Consider the following 22,017-nt stretch of genomic DNA (forward strand, 5'->3'; position numbering starts at 1 on the left):
CATGGGCCTCCTACAAAACCACGATGAGCTACTATAGGGCCACCATACTTCGTACCAAAAGAGACTTCTACGCCAAAAAAATACACGGCTTCCTATACGACCCAAAAACACTCTTCTCATATGTTGCCACACTCACCACCCCTACTCCTCCAATCATCCCGGAAGAAGAAGCACAAAACAAATCCACCGAGCTGGCAGTCTTCTTCGACAACAAAATAAAAAATCTCCTTATCCCGCTAACATCTTCTAACCCCTCTCCTAACCCCACTCATAACTCCCAGCCTCCACCTGACCAAAACTACGCCCCATCGACACACAAACGGTCTCTAGAATCTTTTGATACTACATCATCCCTGGAAATAGAATCTATCATCAAGAAAATGAAGCCCTCATCGCACCCAATAGACCAAATCCCGACCAAACTCCTTCTCACAATTCCTAGCATCATCGCCAAACCTTTGGCTGACATCATAAACTGTTCACTCACAAACGGAACAGTCCCGGACGCTTTAAAAACAGCCTCGCTGAAACCTTTACTAAAAAAAACCCAACTTGGACCCATCCAACCCCACAAATTTTCGCCCTATCGCTAACCTACCTTTCATAGCCAAGCTAATGGAAAAACTGGTCAATACTAGACTCACAGACTACCTCGAATCCCACGACATTCTATATCCATCGCAATTCGGTTTCAGGAAATGCAGAAATACAGAAGCTCTCCTACTCTCATTAACTGACAACATCCTGTTGGGTCTCGACAAAGGGCAATCATACCTACTAGCTCTGCTAGACATATCGGCAGCGTTCGACACAGTTAACCACACAATCCTCATCAACCGTCTGATGGAAATAGGTATCTCAGGTGCTGCACTCCTCTGGTTAAAATCCTTTCTAAGCGACAGATACTATAAAGTAAAAATAATCAACAAAGAGTCTCTCCCTGTAGCTGCCAAACAAGGAGTCCCCCAGGGTTCCTCGCTCTCGCCGACCCTATTCAACATATATCTTTTCCCCCTATGCCAACTCCTCAATAATCTCAACCTCACATACTTCATCTATGCGGACGACGTGCAGATCCTTATCCCCATCAAAGAACCCATCTCCGACACTCTAAACTACTGGAATAGCTGCCTCCACGCCATCAACCTCCTTCTCACAAGTCTCTGCCTCATTCTCAATACATCCAAGACCGAACTGCTAGTCATTTCCCCTAATGATAATAACCCGCTAGCCATCAATACTAACACACCTCTAGTAAATCAAGTGAGAGACCTTGAGGCCTTCCTAGACTCTAGAATGAATTTTAAAAAATTCATCAACACCACCACCAAAGAAGGCTTTACAAACTACAGGTATTAAAACAGTTAAGACCTCTCCTACACTTCCACGACTACCGTTCGGTCCTTCAAGCCATACTATTCTCAAAGATTGATTATTGTAATGCGCTGTTGCTTGGTCTCCCGGCCTCTTCTACCAAACCTCTTCAAATGCTGCAAAACGCTGCAGCCAGGATCCTCTCAAACTCCCGCCGCATGGACCACATCACCCTGATTCTAAAAATACTTCACTGGCTATCCATTCGCTACAGAATTCTCTTCAAGACACTTACTATTATCCACAAAACCTTATTTCTTATTTCTTCTCCCCTGCTTCAACGGCAGGGGAGAAGAAAAAAGGATTCGCACTCACAAAGCGGGGAGTAGCTGGCTTGTTACGGCGGTTACTACCCCAAACCAAATAAGCCTGATACTTCACTTTCAATGCATATCCTGCTTCAACGGCAGGGGAGAAGAAAAACTGATACTTCACGCATATCCAGCATAGCTCTCTGCTTCAACGGCAGGGGAGAAGAAAAACTGATACTACAAGCATATCCAGCATAGCTCCCTGCTTCAACGGCAGGGGAGAAGAAAAACAACCAATAAGGGCTGAATAACACAGTCTGGGTAAAACAAATAAGCATGGGTGTAGCTTGCTTATTGCGGCGGTTACTTCCCCTACTACCCATAACTAATCAAGCTTGATATTTCACTTGGTTGCAGCTCCATCACTGCTCTCTACATTAATGGTGGGGGTGGAAGGGAAATAGAACCAAAGAGCTAAGAGAAACAGATAAGTATGAGAAAAAAATGTGAAGCTTGCTGGGCAGACTGGATGGGCCGTTTGGTCTTCTTCTGCCGTCATTTCTATGTTTCTATGTTTCAGGAATCCTCGCTCCAACTTACCATACCCCTCAAACCACACTCCTCTGCAAGACCCACCAGATCTGCATACAGAGATTCCCTCCAGGTTCCCCCCAAAAAATCCGTTCTGCACAACACTATTGAAAAATGAGCACTATCAACTGCTGGGCCGCATCACTGGAACTCTCTCCCGCTAGATCACCGCCAGGAAAATTGCCATATCACTTTCAGAAAAAAATTAAAAACTTGGTTGTTCGCCCAAGCATTCCCTTGAAGAAGCCTCAGGGTCACCCACACAAAATCACATACCCCACGGTTGCGTCCCTTTCCGCAACTCAAAGGAACTGTTTTTCACCTTATTGCATTTTGATAAAAATTGCTTAATCGTATACACAATGTAAATTTGTATATAATTCCTACCTTGTAAGCACTTTCTCCTGCTTATTTGCCCTTCTCTCCAGTTAGAAATTGTTTAACCTATCCTTCTTTTCTAACAGCCTAGTTCCACTTTCCCTGTTATAATGTAACTTTTGCTTTCATTGTTAACTGGTTCCCCCTAGTTTATTGTAAACCAGTACGATAAGACCTTGTCTTGAGCATCGGTATATTAAAAGAATTTAAATAAATAAAATAAATAAATGGTGCCCTCGGTTGGGAAACATTGTCCTCCTCTGAGGAACCCACAATGGGGAGGAGTCTGGAGGGAGGACGACACGGCAGCCGTTGGGGCAATGAAGGATCCCCGGGCATTCTGTTGGGGCATCGAAGGATCCCCGGGCGCTAGAAGCAGCTGCGTGAGCAGGACACCCATGAGAACATTGAGGCACTTCCAGCAGCGGTGCTAGCATTGCAGGGGAAGGCTCAGACACCATTGGAGGCAGATTTAGCACACGTGAACCTAATGAGCAGGTAGAGCAATCATGATCACCTTGATTAAGTATAAAACTCTTGCTGCTGTCTGTGAAACACTGACTGGAGAAGATTAAAGCACTTAAAAGACTGAACAGGGAAATGAAAAAGAGAGCACCAGAACCTAGTCAGACTAACCAAGCAAGCTAAAAATATAAAGACAGAAAAAATTCAGAAGATACAAATATATTTTCTCAGCATGACTACAAATACTTAAATGTGTTTTGGGCTAAATCTCTAAGAGGCATCTACCTGCAGTCCTCAACATAATCATTCTCCTTTTTTGTGGTCTTTTGTTTCTCGCTTGGTTTTATTCCTAAGCTTCCTTTCTTTTCTCTCCAAAGAGATTTAAATTGTTCATATTTTTACAGTTTCTAGCAAATTTCAAGAGTACTGAGCTCACTATGTAAATTAGCAACTTTTTTTTTTCTTTTTACAAACTGTTGATTTCTTCTTTAATCTTATGCCTAGGTTTCCTTCCTAGGTTATTGATGGGCCAAAAAGAAAGGATCCCTAAGAAAAGAACTAGCAGAGGAAACAAGAGAGATAGAAAGCAGGCAAGTTGATATTTTGACGTCCGTATCTAGTAGTGCTGCTTCAAACTAAATAGACAGAGGCTATGGCAATCAAGAACCGGAGTGAAAAGGGCAGCAGCAGTTAAAAGGGAGGCAGCAATAATACAAGGGCAGGCAAAATGGAGCGGTCGCAACACAAGAAGGAGTTAATAAACAGGTAGATAAAGATGAACCAGTAAATGTAGTGTATTTGGATTTTCAAAAGGCGTTTGACAAAGTCCCTCATGAGAGGTTACTAGGAAAAGTAAAAAGTCATGGGATAGGAGGCGATGTCCTTTCATGGATTACAAACTGGTTAAAAGACAGGAAACAGAGTAGGATTAAATGGACAATCTGGAAAGGAATACGAGTGAGGTAAATAAATTTGCAGATGATACAAAATTGTTCAGAGTAGTTAAATCACAAGCGGATTGTTATAAATTGCAGGAAGACCTATTGGGCATCCAAATGGCAGATGAAATTTAATATGGATAAGTGCAAGGTGATGCATATAGGGAAAATATAATCCATGCTATAGTTACACAATGTTAGGTTCCATATTAGGAGCTACCACCCAAGAAAGATCTAGGCGTCATAGTGGATAACATATTGAAATCGTCGGTTCAGTGTGCTGCGGCAGTCAAAAAAGCAAACAGAATGTTGGGAATTATTAGAAAGGGAATGGTGAATAAAACGGAAAATGTCATAATAAATAAATAAATAAATAAATAAATAAATAAATAAATAATGCCTATGTATCACTCCATGGTGAGACCGCACCTTGAATACTGTGTACAATTTGGTCGCCGCATCTCAAAAAAGATATAATTGCGATGGAGAAGGTACAGAGAAGGGTGACCAAAATGATAAGGGGAATGGAACAGCTCTCCTATGAGGAAAGACTAAAGAGGTTAGGACTTTTCAGCTTGGAGAAGAGACGGCTATGATATGATATGATAGAGGTGTTTAAAATCATGAGCGGTCTAGAACAGGTAGATGTGAATCGGTTATTTACTCTTTCGGATAATAGAAAGACTAGGGGGCACTCCATGAAGTTAGCATGCAGCACATTTAAAACTAATCGGAGAAAGCCACTGCTATTACTAGCAACAGTAACATGGGATAGTCTTAGCTTTTGGGTACTTGCCAAGTTCTTATGGCTTCGATTGGCCACTGTTGGAGACAGGATGCTGGGCTTGATGGACCCTTGGTCTGACCCAGCATGGCATGTTCTTATGTTCTTAAGAACAAGCACAAAGAAGTCACTGGCAGCAAAAGAAAAGGCACGAACAAGGCAGACATGGCACAAGAACAGGTACAACCAGGGCAGCAGCAGCAGCACAAGCTTTCTCTACAAACCCCACACAGCAATATGTCTTCTTTTAAGTGTGCATAACGTCTACCTGTATGAGTACACACACACAAAACCCTCACAACCCACTGCCTATAAAACGGCATTCAAGCAGACATGAATGTTCCATTGGAAGGAACTCAGAGGACAGAAAATGGCATCCTATGAATCTAGACAACATATACCAGATCCAGTCTCATGGATCCACAATATGTATAGAAGTCTGTTTGCCTCCGTTTATGTATGATGTTAAATTTATATAATGGCAAAAGCCAGCCATTTGTCTGGGTGCCGTTCTTTCCGTAAGCTTTTCCCCCACACAGTCCCTGTGCACTTCATATCCCCTGCTGCCCTTAGGCCTACAGACCATCAGCTGCCCCCCAACACACACAAGATCCCAACCACAGTTGTTGATGTAAAGCAACCGACTAACTGCAGGGTGGCTGCCCATAGGCCTATTATTCCTATCTGTAAATCCACCCTCTTTATGTCACAAATGTTTTAAGAGCTATCTCTAAATAGGACACCGGGATATAAAGGGTTAAAAGATGCTCATTTCTTGGCCTCTGTTACTGTGACAGTGACTCAATGCTCACTAATTGCTGATCTGAGGCTGCCAACTCATATCAACTACAAATCCAAGGTTTTGGTTTTTTGATCTGGCAGTTTCCTCCTGTTTCTTCACACTTGCAGCTCAATCAGAACAAGTGCCTGGATCTGGTCTCATGAGCTTTCACAATATCGGAGATTTCTTCCCTTCTATCTCCTCCCACTTACTTTAGTCTGGTCATTGCGGTGACTGTTTTCAGCCAAGGACCATGCACCAGGGCTCTTTCTGGAACCCTGAAATCATGGGACCTATATCTGGCCACTATATATTGCCACTGCATGACGACACCTGGATTTCTCCCTCCCAGGGGCTGTGAATGCAGCCTTCATAGCAAACGCAGCCCTAGCCTGCCTGGGGAGCAAAAGACCCGAGTCAAGAATTGATCCTAGGTCGCTCTGCATGGTAGTGCACAGCACTACCACCAGGCTGACCAGCACTCAAGTGTTTTAACCATTTTCCCAGATGAAACTAATTTAGGAGGCTAAACAGGAAGCTTCTCAAATGTCATAGAAATAGGGGCATGCACAAATGGCTCAGAACCACAAACTCACTTCATCGAACAGCTGCAACATGATGGTGAGAACATCAGGATGGGCTTTGTCAACTTCATCAAAGAGGACCACAGCATTTGGGCACTGTTTCAACTTCTTGGTGAGCTGTCCACCTTCCTCATGGCCAACATAGCCTGGGGGAGAGCCAATAAATTTGGCAACCTAGTGGGAAAAGAGCACCATGTATAAAAGCAGGTTACGGAAATCTAATTATAGGGAATGATTCAAATGCTGAAAGTGAACTTGGGAATCCAGAAGAAGACTGAAGATACAGGGATAAGCACTTTTTCATCAGTAAGATGAGCATAACTGAACCTTACCACACAACCAACTGTGCATGCAGTGCTTCTTGAAATCTTTTTAAAGATCATCCAGGCTCATACTATTGCTACACAACACAGAAATCATGTTATTTTTTGAGCTCCAAAAACATATCAGACTGTAAAAGGCAGACACTTTGGAGTAGGCAAGATGGGCCATTTATCTTCCAAAAAGAGAATTACTTTAACTGCCTCTTCCGTGCATGTTCACGGCATAATATACGGGCCGATACAATAAAAATCGCGGGAGAGCGCCTGCTCTCCTGGCGTGCGCACAGGCCACTCTCCTGTGCGCACGATTCAGTAAAGTTAATTTATTTAAATTAGGGCCCCGTGGTAAAAAGAGCGGCGGCTGTCAGCAAGTTTGACAGCCGACGCTCAATTTTGCCGGCATCAGTTCTCAAACCCACTGACAGCCTCAGGTTTGGAAACTGTACGCCGGCAAAATTGAGCGTCTGGTTTTCAACCCGCGAGCCCATTTAACATTTTTTTTTTTTTTAACTTTTTTTTTTTTTTTTTTAACTTTTGGGACCTCCGACTTAATATCGCCATGATATTAAGTCAGAGGGTGCACAGAAAAGCAGTTTTTACTGCTTTTCTGTGCACTTCCCCGGCGCCGGCAGAAATTAACGCCTACCTTTGGGTAGGCGCTAATTCTTAAAGTAAGATGTGCGGCTTGGCTGCACATTTTACTTACTGTATTGCATGGGAATGACTAATAGGGCCATCAACATGCATTTGCATGTTGCGGGCGCTATTAGTCTCGGGTGGGTTGGGCACGCTTTTTTGACGCGCTATTACCTCTTACTGAATAAGGGGTAAAGCTAGCGCATCGAAAACGCGCGTCCAAATGCCGGTTAACAGTGCGCTCCACCGGAGCGCACTGTACTGTATTGGCCTGCTAGTTTGGTGCTGCTCCAAGGATTTCATCCAATTGCCTTCTTAGAGTTAACACAAGGATTTCATTTCATTTGTGCCACAAACTGGTTTCACGTTTGCTGGAAGCTCTTTTTTCTTCCCTTCCTCTGGTTCACCACAAAAATATAATGGCCCAAATGCGAGTCATCTGAAGAAAATTGGATTCAATGACCTGACATCATCTTTCAGCAAAACCACAGAATTATGGTATATAAAGACTTGTAATGAATTGAAGCACTTCATTGCATGAAACTGTTTTCATCCCATTACCATTCGGTCCTATAATTATCGCTGTATGCTTTACGCTGATTTCTTGGACATTTCTATGCAGTCCCACTTCTCGACAGATGAAAGTCTTTATTGGTGGAGTCCAGAACATAGGTCTTGTTAAACCAGCGATGCCAAATCTGTAGCACTCCTGAGTCAATAAAAGCTCTTGTTTTCTTTACAACGTGCTGTACCGCTCTGCTAAAAGTATTCCTAACAATTTCTTCCTGAAGCATGGAAACTCTCAGTGTTCATGGTACTTATAATGCTAGTTTATAGCAGCCACTTTAATTTCCACTGCTTTACAGGGTCGAGGTAGTTGAAGGTTTGGCATTAAAGGCTGATGGAAGGGCCAAGCTTTTACTCACTTCCAGAAGTGGGAGGAGTCACGCATTTGGCAGAGCTCTTCTGGAAGAGAGTTCCACGGGGCAGGTGCTGCTCCTGAAAATGTTTGTCGATGGTATCCATTCTTTTGATTTATTTTGTTGACAGAGTCACTATGAAGGCTCCAAGTGAGGATCTCACAGGTGTAGGAAGACAGCCTCTCTCTCAGGTAACTTGACCCATTTTCTCTTAGGGCCTTGAAACTTAAGGTCAGAGCTTTGAATTTGGGTAGTCAGTGTAGTTTTTTTGTGGGAAAGGTATGATATGGTCATCGGGTTTGAATTAGTCTATCAATTTTCAGCAGAGTTTTGAATTAGCTGGAACTTGTACAGAGCCTTATCTACTTATCCTTTGAGTGTGTTACAGTAATCTGCGTAGCTACCACAGCATGGACTACTGTGACTAGGTTCCTCCACTCAATGACAGGACAGAATTTTTACAATGTACATAATTTAAAGAAGCAATTCTTTAGCACTTCCTGGATTGACGGGATCATGGTTACTTCTGAGTCCAGCAAGACTCTGGGGCTTACCACCTGGGTTTTAGGGGAAGCTCAAAGGTTTTGAATGGGATTTTCAAATCAGGGACCTGCCTGTTTGTGTTCTGTATTTAGAGGATCTCAGTTTTTTTGGGATTAAGATGGAACTTTGTTTTTAGTCCAGTTGTGGATGGCTGTGAGACACATTGAGAAATTACTACTTACCTGATAATTTCCTTTTTCTTAAGATGGATAGATGGATTCAGGACCAGTGGGTTATGTACCTCTGCCAGCAGATGGAGACAGAGCAAACGGACATCACAGTATATATACTCCTACATTGATATCGGCCTGCCAGCATTCTCTTCAAAAGCAACTGTGGACAGATTAGCAAAAAACTTGATAAAAAAAACATATAATCATTTCAATACTCAGCCAACATGAAACACTGAGCTCAGACAAGAAGTACATTAACACTAGTCTAGGGACAATCATTCAGCAGCTGAGGACAGGAAGCTGAATCCATCCATCCACCTTAAGGAAAAGGAAATTATCAGGTAAGTAGTAATTTCGTAGCATGAATGTACCCAAGCTACAGTACTCCCAAATAGGGTGAGAAGCTGCCTGTGGGCCAGTCAACACTGCACGTGCAAAGGCTGCAACCTCCTGGGCCTGCATATCCAGATGATAATACCTGGAAAAAGTGTGTAAGGAGGACCATGTCGCAGCTCTGCAAATGTCGAAGGGAGACAACAATCTAACCTCCGCCAATGACACTGCCTGAGCCCCTGAGTAAGCAACGGCTTTTCAGCATCCACATACGCGACAGTAACTATCTCCTTAATCCAGCAAGCTATTGTAGCCCACGATGCTGGTTCACCCTGTTTTCCTTCACCATGAAGGACAAACATATGATCCGTCTTTCGGAAAGGTTGGAAACCTCCAAATACCACACGACATGTCTCTTGACATCCAATGGACGAAACAGGCAATATTCTTCCGCATCTCTTTCCTTAACCAAAGACGGCAAGGAAAAGGATTGATTGAAGTGAAAAACCAAGATCACTTTAGGCAAGAATGAAGGAATAGTACGCAGCTGTATTGCTTCTGGAGTCACCAAAAAAATGGCTCCCGTCAAGACAAGGCCTGCAGCTCAGAATTCAATGCGCAGAACATATTGCCACCAGAATCACAGTTTTCATGGTCAATAACCAGAAGGAAAGGCTACAAACCAGTCGAAACATAGGGCCCACCAAGAAATACAACATCAGGTTAAAGACTCCACAAGGGAAGCGGTAACCACAGGAAAGTCGACAAATCAACCGAGAAAAGCTTTCAAATACCAAAAAGAGCACGAGCTTCACAACTGCGAAGCGATAGCTCTGCAGAAGAGACTCGAGAAGGGCCCCATGTGGATGCGTGAATAGTGGCATGCTCAGTGTTTCAGTCAAAGTTTCTAGAAACCTTGACATAAGTTTTCCATGCAAGGCTTCATCTGATGATGCCACCCATGTGTGAGGACTACCATCCTGCTTGTCCTAGGAGAAACTGTGACATCAGTTTGCTCCGACTCCATCTGCTGGCAGAGGTGCATAACCCACTGGTCCAGAATCCATCTATCCACGTGCTAGGAAAGCTTAGCTTTTTTATGGCTGTTGCTAGGTATGAGTCCAATGGTAGTATAAGCTGGACATGGTCTATACAGATGACCTTTACTACCTCAGCTACCAAGTATGGACTTAAGTTATACATCACTGGAGTCCCAGTTCTATTCTAACTGCATATTTGATTCTAACCGCAATATTGTTTCAAATGCTATTACAGATTTAATTTTGTTGTAATTCACTTTGAACCAATTCCTGGGAAAAAAAGTGGTATATCAAATGCATATTAATAAATCTATAATAGATTTATAAAAACATGCTAATATTATGGTACCATAAACATGAAAATTCATATGCAAGTGGTACCAAGAGTCATTTAAATTAAATCCTCACACTTTATAAAAAAGAAGTCAAATTGTTAAAAAAGAGTTTCTATTCATTTCAAATAAAATTAAACACATAACATACAATACAAATGCATGTAACAATTATTAAAAATGTATGCCATATACAAGTAAATAAAACAAAAGAGATAAAAAAGGAAGGTGAATTCACTTAAATTCTCTACTTCTTATTTCTATTTGTGTCATTTATGTGGTTATTTGTCCCTGTTCTCTGCTAAAATACTTTCAGTAATACATCACACTGGGAATCATAGAAACCTAAACCCTATGAACGGACACCAACTCAGCTACAGCTTCATGGCTCAACATCACCAACAAGGTCGCTGATCAAGTGTGTCCCAAGAAAACAAAGTCCATCAACCCAGATAAAGACAACAGGAAACCTTGGTTCACTACAGAGCTGAAAGCACGCAAACACGAGCTTAGAGGCAAAGAAAACCAATGGCGAAAAAACCCAACTAAAACATCCCTTCTCAACTACAAATCATGTCTCAACACATACAGAAACGAAATCAACAAAACCAAGAAAGAATTCTTCTCCAAAAAAATACACCACTTCTCATTTGATTCAAGAGCCCTCTTCGCCTATATCTCAGCCCTTACTAAACCTCCTGGACCGTGCATCCCCGATGACCAAGCTCTTAAAAAGCCAATGAACTAGCCAACTACTTGACAACAAAATTACCTCACTCATTGCCCCTCTCAAAGCGACATTCCCACACACAAGCGCCACCAGCAACCACAGCTCCCAAGCATCTATAGCACCCGTTCTTCAACCCAACACTTACACAGCAGAGCTTACATCTCTCGAACCCACCTCCACATTGGAAATATCAAACATTCTTAAGAAGATAAAACCGTCTTCTCACCCCCTAGACCATATCCCAACAAACCTGCTGAGTTCCATCCCTGACATCGTGGCCAAGCCACTTGTAGACATCATCAACCTCTCTCTCACCCAAGGCCAAGTTCCCAAACAACTCAAGTCTGCAATGCTTAAACCTCTCCTCAAAAAACCCAACCTTCCCACCACAGATCCTGCAAACTACAGACCTATAGCAAACCTTCCTATGTTAGCCAAAATTATGGAGAAAGTGGTCAACCGACAACTCTCTGAATTCCTTGATGACAACAATATCCTCACCAATAACCAATATGGATTCCGGAAGAAAAAGAACACCGAATCACTATTAGCCACTCTAGCTGACACCATTATCTTCAATCTTGAGAAAGGCCAACCTTGCCTTCTCGCACTCTTGGATCTGTCAGCAGCGTTCGACACCGTGAATCATTCTAGCTTACTATAACGACTCACAGACATCGGCATCACAGGAGCAGCGTACAACTGGTTTAAATCCTTCCTAGAGAACAGAACTTACAGAGTCAAAATAAACAACAAGGAATCCCACCCCATCCAAGCCAAAATGGGGGTACCACAAGGATCCTCACTCTCCCCCACCCTTTTCAACATTTATCTTCTCCCACTCTGTCACCTCCTCACTAACCTCAAACTTACCCATTTCCTATATGCGGATGACATACAAATTATCATCCCCATAACGGACACCTTACACAAGACCATGGCCTACTGGAATAAATGCCTCTCAACCATCAACGAGCTTCTAACCAGCCTCAACCTGGTTCTAAATACCAATAAAACGGAAATCCTTATAATAGCACCGGAAAAATCTACCCTGCCTACCTTCAGCAACTCTCCAGACACTTCAGGATACACCACCCTCACCGCAAGTCAGAGATCTGGGTGTAATTCTAGACGACAGACTCAGCCTCAATAAATTCATTAACACCACCACCAAAGAATGCTTCTTTAAACTACAAGTTTTAAAGAAAATAAAGCCACTTCTACGCTACAGAGATTTCCGTACAGTTCTCCAAGCCATCATTCTCCCGAAACTAGACTATTGCAATTCACTTCTGCTGGGACTCCCCGCATGCTCTACCAAACCCCTCCAGATGGTCCTAAATGCCACAGCAAGAATTCTCACCAATGCTAAAAAAAAAGACCACATCACCCCAATCCTCCAGCACCTCCACTGGCTTCCCATTAAATACAGGATACAGTTCAAAAGCAGCATGATGATTCATAAGGCCCTTCATAACATATCCCCACTCAACTTAACCTTCAAGCTGCAACTTCATACTTCGGATAAGCCGACTAGAAGAGCATATCAAAACAGACTGATTACCCAACCAGCAAAATCCTCCCTGAGAAAACGCGCTCTATCAACTGCGGGCCCGTCTCTCTGGAATTCCCTACCACCAGACCTCCGCCTTGAGCCGTGCCATATTACCTTTAAGGCGAAACTCAAGACTTGGCTCTTCCTGCAAGCATTCCCAGAGAGCTAAGAACTAGAATATTTAACACCTCAGTCCTTTGATTTTAATGTATTGTTCTCTGCCTTATTTAGACAAGATTATCAATTGCCCTATTTATATGCTTAAAGTTGAAATCAGTTTTGTTCTTTTACTATTTATTTAGATCAAGTGTTCCGATTTGTTCCAAGATTTGTTCCATGTAAACTGCCCCCGGCAGCTTTGTTCTTTTACTATTTATTTAGATCAAGTGTTCTGATTTGTTCCAAGATTTGTTCCATGTAAACTGCCCCCGGCAGTAGTTCTTACTGTTATTTGTAAACCGGAGTGATATGTATTGTATACAGGAACTCCTGGTATATAAAAACTATAAATAAATAAATAAATAAACTCTGCTAAAATACACAATCTTAAGACTTGGGTTATCGAACACCACAGTGCCTATACCCACTAAGCCGCATAGCTTTATCGTGGGAGGGGTCCCAATAAGGCAGGGATGGGGGGTAGGGCCCTCCCCTGAAAAACTTTGCAGCTCTACGGTGAATTCTTTTGTCTCACGACCAAACATCGCGGGGAAAAAGAACATGTTTAGAGGCTCTGTAAGGCGATGACAGCCCCAACCTCAAGGGACTGCCATCGCCTTAAAGGGCCACTGGCTCCCAAAAAGAAAAATCTTGCAGCCACATGGGGAGATTGAGCGGGAGTCAGTGCTGACCCTTGGCTCAACCCAGGGCTGTCAAAGACTCGCCAAAAGTTAAAAAACACTCCCAATTGCATGTGGCTGCGAGATTTTTTTTTTTTTTTTTGCCGGTTCTTTAAATTGAGGTGGGAGCATCAGGACCTGCGTTAGGGTCATGGGCCTCTTGCCTCACATTTACCACTTTTCCAAGAGATGTAGTTATTTTTAACATGACTGACCTCCTCCTTGGTTATCCACTATAAAATATTTGCAGCAGATTTCCTATGCATGACCTTTTTTGCATGTATTTGCATTATTCTTGCATGCAAAGAAGATCATTGTAACAGGGAAGAGCAGAAGAATGGGGAGATGCCAAAATATTACATACATTACGTCATATATGCTGTTTAACACGTATTTGAGCACTACCACTGCTTGATGTGTCTCCCTGTTGGTCAGCACTTGTTGACAAATGGTCATTTTGTTGATGACTTGAGGAATTTTGTTTTACAACACCTTGCACTTAATTTTATTGGATAGTGACATTAATCGACTTTCTACCGGTTGTAGCAAAAAATGGATTTACTGATGGATTCAATTCTAAAATTAAATGGGGGGGGGTTTATATAAAATATTTTAAAATAACGTTTAGTATTGTTTTTTCATTAAGAGTTGATAAGTAGCTATGATGGTTTCATAGACTATGCCTGGCATGAATGGTCTCTATACACTTCATTGTTGGATGGGTAACACGTGACTTCTGGCCAGAGACTGTGGCTGGCATCTGTTTGTGATCGCCGATCCAATGGCATGTCTAGGTTCAAGTGGTTAGTTTTTGAGGTAGCCCGTTTCCCTCGTAATAGAATTTTTGATGTCTGTAATTATAGAGACTTTTTCTTGAGGTAGCTGCCTTCTGCGGCAGGGTTTGCTGTGACTGCCCGTGCATTTAATGTGAGACATGCCACTTATGTGGTGAAACACGGACCGTGTCGGGGCTTCATAACGTTTTTTTTCTCCATTTCAGAAGAACTTTACGTCCCCCTCTTTTGTGTGGAGGTTTCTCTTTCCAATATCTTGGGCCGAACATTCTCCAGAAGGGCTGCATGAATCGTGAGCATTTCAGTAATTCTTGAAATTTCAAGATCTTTCAAACATGATTCCCAGATTTTTAAATGTTTCTGGATTATACTGAAATTGGGTTGTACACAAAGGTTCACTTCTTGATTTTTTTGTACTCAGGTATGACATTTCAATACTTATGTATTTTTCTTTGTATTGTATGTTTAGTTGGGTGGATGGGTAGAGTAGATAGAAACATGATGGCAGAAAAAGACTGGATGGCATATGTTTCTGTGACTTAATTATATTTAATTTTTATATGAAATAAATACAAAACAATTGTCAATTTCAATTTTATTTTTTTTTAAAGGTTGAGGATTCAATTTAAATGTACTTGTTTATGAATGGAAACCAATAAATGTAGGATTTTATAATCAAAGATTTGGATCAGCTGAACTAATAGTCCGAGGCATATATTGAAAAGTACTGGTGATAGTAAGGAACCCTATGGGGGAACCTACACATCAAGGCCCGGAGTGCCAATAAGGTGTCAGCAAAATGTACAGATTATTGTCTGTCAGAGAGAAGAGTTAAACCAGGTTAAGACCTTGTCACTTTGGCTGGCTTCTGCTTGATATGGTGATCTACAGTGTCAAAAGCTGCTGAGAAATCTAGCAGCACTACTGCTGCTGCCTGGCTTCCATCACGGTATCTGAGGAGATCAGCCAACACGGTGACAAGGACTGTCTCTGTTTTGTAGTCTTGTCTGAATCTGAACTGGCAAGGGTCTAGCCTGTTTCTCTCTGCCAATCATTTAGTTGTATTCACACTGTTTGTTCTACCAATCCACATGGCACACAGGTTTTTCCTCTTGCTAGATCTGTTTGTGATTCTGTAGTCATCCTTCCTTGAATTTAACCCTGGCATGCTCTGCTCATTTTTTCTAAGATGCTAATGACATGAAATTATTGGCTTAAGTTGAGAAGTACAGTGCTTTTTTCCCTTCCTCCTAGTGTTTCTGGCATGGTGCACGTTTCTGTCTAGCTCCTAATATTGGAGAACACAATAAAAGGAGGATGACAAAGAATGAGACAGAAAATACCAATAGGACAAGAAATGCCATCCAGTAAAAACTTGAAAGCATCTTTCTTCTCATTAGGTTCACAATTTAAAAAAGTCATATTTTTCAGTGTTAGCATTCACTTTGACTCCTGCTGGTGTATTTCTTTACAATTAGCTGACAGGGCAAGACCCCAGGATGCAGACTTGACTTTGCGGGCACTCTGGGGCTATTTTCCATTTAATTTCATGCCCATACCTGGGAACTCTCTGGATTTGGCCAGAGACTCTGGAATTCTGAACGGATTGCTGTGTATCTGGGCCAACATGGGAAAACTGTGGGTGGGCTGAGGAAGCGCTCTGTGCAGACAGGTGTCGTCTTCTGGTCATGTGGGTGGAAACGAGAGGAAATGAGTCTGTTGCGGCCGGAAGAAGAAAGACAGTCTGGCTGCGCTGGTGGGAATGAGGAAGCGGTCAGGGCAGTGACCCCACATGGCTGCAAGCAGGAGGTTGATCGAGGTCGCCCGAAGGAGGACAATGCTGCATCGCCCCGCAGCACAAAGTAGGAGGAGGAAGCCATGGCTGCCACGTGGGCCCAGAAGAGGAGGAGGAAGTTGCTGTGCTGCCTGAGGTCCCAAAGGAGTAGGAGGAAGGAATCTGTTCAGCATGGGGAGCGAGAGATGAATGAGCATGCGTGTGAGAGTGAGTGAGAGACTGTGTGTGTGTGTGTGTGGGAGAGGGAAAGAAGTGAGAGCGTATGTGGACGTGTGTGAGAGAGAGAGTGGTTGTGTGTGAGTAAGCAGGTATGTGTTAAAGAAGAAGAGAAGCCAGTTAGTATGTGTGTAAGAGTTTTATGTGGGAGAATGAGTATGCATGTGTATGAGAATGAACATATGAGCGTGTTATTGTGTGCGTGCGTGCACACATAACCTCCTTCTAATCCAGGACAATCTCGGGGTGACAAATTCAAATGTTCCCAGGTATGTTCAAACCTGCTTCCTGGGATCTCTTTTCCTTTGTCATGAAGGGGAAATGGGAAGGTTCTAAATGAAGGAAGTAATTCTTTAAACCCGGATTTCAGTTCTTGAAAATCTAGGCAGCTGATTTACTTACTTCATGCTTCTCCTGGAATTCTGACATATCCAGCCGAATGAACCCCTGTGCAGAAACAAGAGAATTAATACACTTAAACTGCTCAGACATTATTGATTTGAAACTATATTCCACTCAAATGGAACCTATTGGACTAATATGGCTGCTTAGAGGCCTGATGTACTCGTTTTTGGTTTCTGACCATATAACATACTCTTCAAAGTCGAGAGAAGAAAATAAGTACATTCAGCAGATGTTCTCCACTGATGTCTATGGCACCAACTGTAACTACACTATGAGGAATCTGAATACCAGTAAGCCAGTACACCTAAACAATTACATGCTTAAATCAGCAAATTTACAGTGGCATAAAATACTTGGGCATGGACATGAAGGGATAGACCCCTGTAAAGTTAATTCCTTTCAGCAACACCTGAAAATCCGCTGGCAGAGCTACTTCCATTGGGAGCAACATCCGGGACCTGTAGTTTTATGGGGTGACTGTTTGCACTCTTGCTGCATCACTACAGAGCTATGACATCATAACTTGATTTTCTGTGCATGTGCAAACGCAACACTGAACATAGGTCTGATGCACCATTTTGAATCTATGGGGAAAATGCTTTGGTCACAGACCCCACAGTATACTACTGGTTAGGTTGCATGGCATTCACCTTTCTCTCTCTAAAGGTTCAGCAGCAAGCTATGACCCTTGTTTCCTTAACTAGTAGTGGTGGGTGCAGTTTTTCAAAATTAAACTATAATTTTATAGTTCTGTAAGGATTAAGTAGCTATGTTTTGAGACAAATGTATTACAGCTCTCCTTAAAAGAAGATGTGAAACACAAGAATGTGTTGGGTAGAAAAAGAGTGCAGATTTTTTACCTTCCTTTCTTTCATGGAGGTGAAAGCGCCCTCATAAGCTCTTACCATAATCCTATGCAACAATATTTGGCAATTATAGAGGAGAGAAAACCATGTATTTGAATCCCTGACAAGGTAAATTTGCTACTGATATGCTCCTGTGTGACGTACCACCATAACCCAACACAATCCCCAAGGCTCTAAAAGGTTCTGTGATGTGAAGCTTGGTGCAGTCAGTGAAAAACATCACACACGTAATATCACAAGTTGTACAATATACATCACTATGGTCCCTGGGGCACATACTGACTTTTACAAAGTGGGCCTTAAACAGGTGGCTTCAAAATTTGGCACCCTCACCCCTCTTACACAGCTTTGCATGCCTCCTCCCTCTCTCTCGCCCCTTAACATCCTTTCTTCTAAAGCAGCACGGAATGAATCCAGATTAACTTATCCAGACCAGATTAAGTAAGTTTGCTTACTGTAAATGGGGGTTCTCTGTAGACAGCAGGCCGCATTAGCCATGAAATGTGGGGTGATGTCATCCGACAGTGCTGAACAGATCCATCTTTCTAGCTCATTAAAGTTTTACTGCTGAGCATGCATGGGAGGTCCTGTGTGTGCACTGCCTCATGAACCCCTCAGTCAAGTGTAAAGCTTAGATTCAGCTAGGTAATCAACTTTCTAGGGAGGCAGTGGGGTATTAAGCATAACTAATCCTGCCTATGGTGAACACCATTTACAGTAAGCAAGCTTGCTTTTCTCCATTGACAGGCAGGGCTGTGAATTAGCCACGACATGTGGTAAGTCCCAAGCTGAGGGCTGTTGTAGCAGAGCACTTACAGAAAAGCAACCCAGACCCTTGTAGAGGACTGATTACTAGGTGAACAGGCTGCACAAAAACAGCTTGCCCAAAGTTACCGTTGCTACTTGAGTGATTGTTCAGAAGTAATGGGACGTGAAGTTGCAGTTTTACAAATGCCCTCTGAGATAGCCGTGGCTTGTACTTGATGAGTCTTGACAGAGGTCTGAGATCTGAAGGCCCGCCAGAGCATAACAATGCCTGATAAAAATCTGCCAGCCAGTTAGACAACCTATGTTTAGCAACAGATACTCCCAGTCTGTTAGGATTGTAGGAAACAAAACGATGAGAAGCTTGATGATGTAGCTGAGTTCTCTTCAGATAATAGGCTAAGCTCTTTTACAGTCCAGTAATGGAGGTCCTTCTCCCCTTTATATGCATGATGTCTTGGACAAAACATGGGCAAAACAATGGCTTCATTCAAGTGAAATGCGGAAACCATTTTAGGAAAGAAACTTAGGTTAAGTGCAAAGCACCACTCTGTTGAGAAAAACTGTAGGTATCTAGAGTAATGAAACAATGCTTGTAGCTCACGGACTCTTGTAGCTGAGGTAATTGTAACTAGGAATACCACTTTCAGGTAAGAAACTTTATGAAGCAGAGTCTGATGGCTTGAACAGAAGCTTCATTAAGTTGCGCCAAGATACTGGGATCCCATGGCGCTGGTGGCTTCACAATCAGAGGTCTTGTATGCCACAAACCCTTCTTGAACTTTGACACCTGAGGATGGATAGAGATTGGATAGAGGATGGTAAGCAGCAATAGCACAGAGATGTATTTTAATTGATGACATACTGAGGTCCAAAGAGGAGAAGGAGAACAAGTACTGAAGCAGATCTTTTGGAGTACAGGCGAACAAGTTTAGGCAGCTGCCTAACACCAAGATGAAAAACACTTCCATTTAAACTGTATGCTCTTCTGGTAGACAGCTTCCTGGCTGAAATCACAGTGTCCTCAACCTTCTTAAATAGTGATAATGAGGAGACTATCGAGTGCTCAACATTCATGTTATCAAGTTAAGGAAGGGGAGGCTCGGATGAAAGATGACTCTCCTTCTTGAGTTGGTAGAGCCAGACTGGAAACCACTGAGTGGATTGACAACCTGACAAGGTAAGAGAACCACATTTGTCTGGGACAAGCTGGAGCAATTAAAGATAAGATGTGCCCAATTTTTGAGTACCATTTGCACAGTCCTCACAACCAACAGAATTGGAGGAACAGCATACAGCAGATCTGTATCCCACTTGAGCAGAAACCATCTGGAGCAGATCTGAATTAGCTTTGGAGCAAAATTTGTCAACTTTCTTGTTGTTTTCTGATGTGTGATCGATCAAGTCAATTGACAAGTGACCTCAGATGCCAAATAGACTGTCTGCCATACCCTGCTCTAGGGACCATTTTGCTCAGGTTATCCATCAGCATGTTGGAGATCTTAGGAAGGTAAGCTGAATGGTGAAAAGCTCTTTGACTGCGAGCCCACTCCCAAATTCATAGATTCCTGGCAGATAATCCAGGTCCTTGGGTCATAGACATAGAAATGACAGAAATGAGGGCAGAAGAAGACCAATTGGCCCATCCAGTCTGCCCAGCAGGTTTTGCACTTTTTTTCTCATACTTACCTGTTTCTTTTGGCTTCTTAGTAACCTTTTGGTTCTATTTCCCTTCCACCCCCACCATTAATGTAGCGAGCAGTGTTGGAACTGCATCTAAGTGAAATATCTAGCTCCCCTTGTTTGTTCATTGTAGAACAGTGTCACTTGGTAGTTGGTTTGGATCAGTATTCTCTTTCCCTGAAGGAGGTGCAAGAAAACTCTTAACGCATGTCAAATGGCTCACAGCTCCAAAAGGCTGATGTAGAACAGGTGTTTCCCTGGCAACCAAATCTCCCAAGTTCAGAAAGAGTCTGTGTGTGCACGCCTCATCCCCTGGTGGACTCATTTATTGCCAGTATTACCTGATCATATAGAACCTGAAGAGGGGTACCTATCTCCAGGATCTATGGATCTAACCACCAATGGAGGGACAATTTCATCTTTGTGGTTACCCATACAGGATTGCGACAATGGGCAGACAGCTGATCAACGAGAGCAGAAGCACTACTAGAGAACTTTCATGATGAGACATGTCATGGGGAACATGTATACTGCTGCTGCCATTTGTCCAAGGACAATCAGGATTTCTTGGGTTGATACTTGATCTCTTTTCAGCAAATCCTGGACTACAACTTGAAGACAAAATGCCTGATCTGATGTAAGGAATACTTTCTCTTCTGATGAGTCTATCCATGCTTCGATGAACTTGATTCTCTGGGTAAGGATGATGAAGTGCAACTTGGCAAAGCTCATATGAACCCAAGTGACTGAAGGAAGCTGAATCATCTTCTGCAAGGAGTCCAAGACCTTTGCTTAAGAAGGTCTCATCACCAGCCAGTCTTCCAGGTAAGGAAAGACAAACCCCGATGAAAAAGATGGTACCACAGCAACCACTACTGCTAAGAATTGTAGGAAGACCCCCAGGGCTGCCCAAAAGCCCAAAGGGAGAACCCTTGTATCAATAATGAAAGATCATCATGAATCTGAGGTAATTCTCCCAATAAGAAGCATGGATGGGTATATAAGCATACATGTCCTTCAGATCCAGTCTCCCACTTGGATTGAAGACCAGATTATCCTAAATTCTCATTTGTAAATCCCAAGTATTGACAGACTGGGATTTGCTGCCAGTTCAGGTGTCAAAATTCAAAATAGTCCAAAGACCTTAGTGTGGGGATTCTCCCTATTCTGCTGAAATCTAGGCGACATCCAACCACAATCTTAGCAGTTAGCTGAGTGTGATTGAGTCCTGGCACCTGTAACAGATATTGTGGCCATAGTGATGGACCATCTTAAGACCACATAGTCCTTGAAGCTGGACATGTCAACATTATATTTACATTTTATTTAGGTAGCACTGAAAAAGCTGATGAAGGGGTGCTGAAGTAGTGAGGCAACTCGAAAAGATGAGTGAATTTGAACAAAAATTGCAGTAGCATATTATTTTGAAAAAATGAAATAGAGAGTGGGTACACATTCAAGCAGAAGCTCAAGACAAAAAAAAAGTCTAAGGAACTCACTAGCCAGCATGAGCATGGAAACTCCTGCATATGCTCAGTAGTAAACTTTACTGAGCTACAGAGATGGGTCCATCCTGCACTGTTGGATGACGTCATGGCTAATTAGCCTTACTGTCTAAGAGAACAGAGTAACTAATCCAGGGTTAGAGGGATATTGTGTGTGAAAACAGTATGTGAATGTGGGTGAACGGCTGAGAGGCAGAAGAAGAAGAACATATTTCCTAGAACATTACCTTCTTAGTATCCTTGTGCAGGGTACTTTTGCTGTTTGTTTGGCCAGTTCTGTTTTACCTGTCCATGAACAGCAGTAAAAACAATGAAAAAATATATATGAAATAAACATGTGATTAGTCCTTCCTGGCTGAATCATAACTAGCGGAAATGCGTACATAACTGATTAAACATGAGTTACCGAACCAATGTA

At 42.6% G+C, this 22,017-nt stretch overlaps 1 protein-coding gene across 1 annotated transcript in view; it reads right to left on the minus strand.

Annotated features, from left to right (window-relative positions):
* CLPB (ClpB homolog, mitochondrial AAA ATPase chaperonin) overlaps positions 1–22,017 on the minus strand; it is a 346,145-nt gene that overhangs the window by 52,849 nt on the left and 271,279 nt on the right. The window contains 4 exon segments of the mRNA XM_029602044.1: positions 6,159–6,320; positions 16,778–16,822; positions 21,827–21,847; positions 21,850–21,884. Coding sequence (XP_029457904.1) covers positions 6,159–6,320; positions 16,778–16,822; positions 21,827–21,847; positions 21,850–21,884 — 263 coding nt within the window.

Source organism: Rhinatrema bivittatum, chromosome 5 (assembly GCF_901001135.1).
Source record: "Rhinatrema bivittatum chromosome 5, aRhiBiv1.1, whole genome shotgun sequence".
Classification (NCBI taxonomy): Eukaryota; Metazoa; Chordata; class Amphibia; order Gymnophiona; family Rhinatrematidae; genus Rhinatrema; species Rhinatrema bivittatum.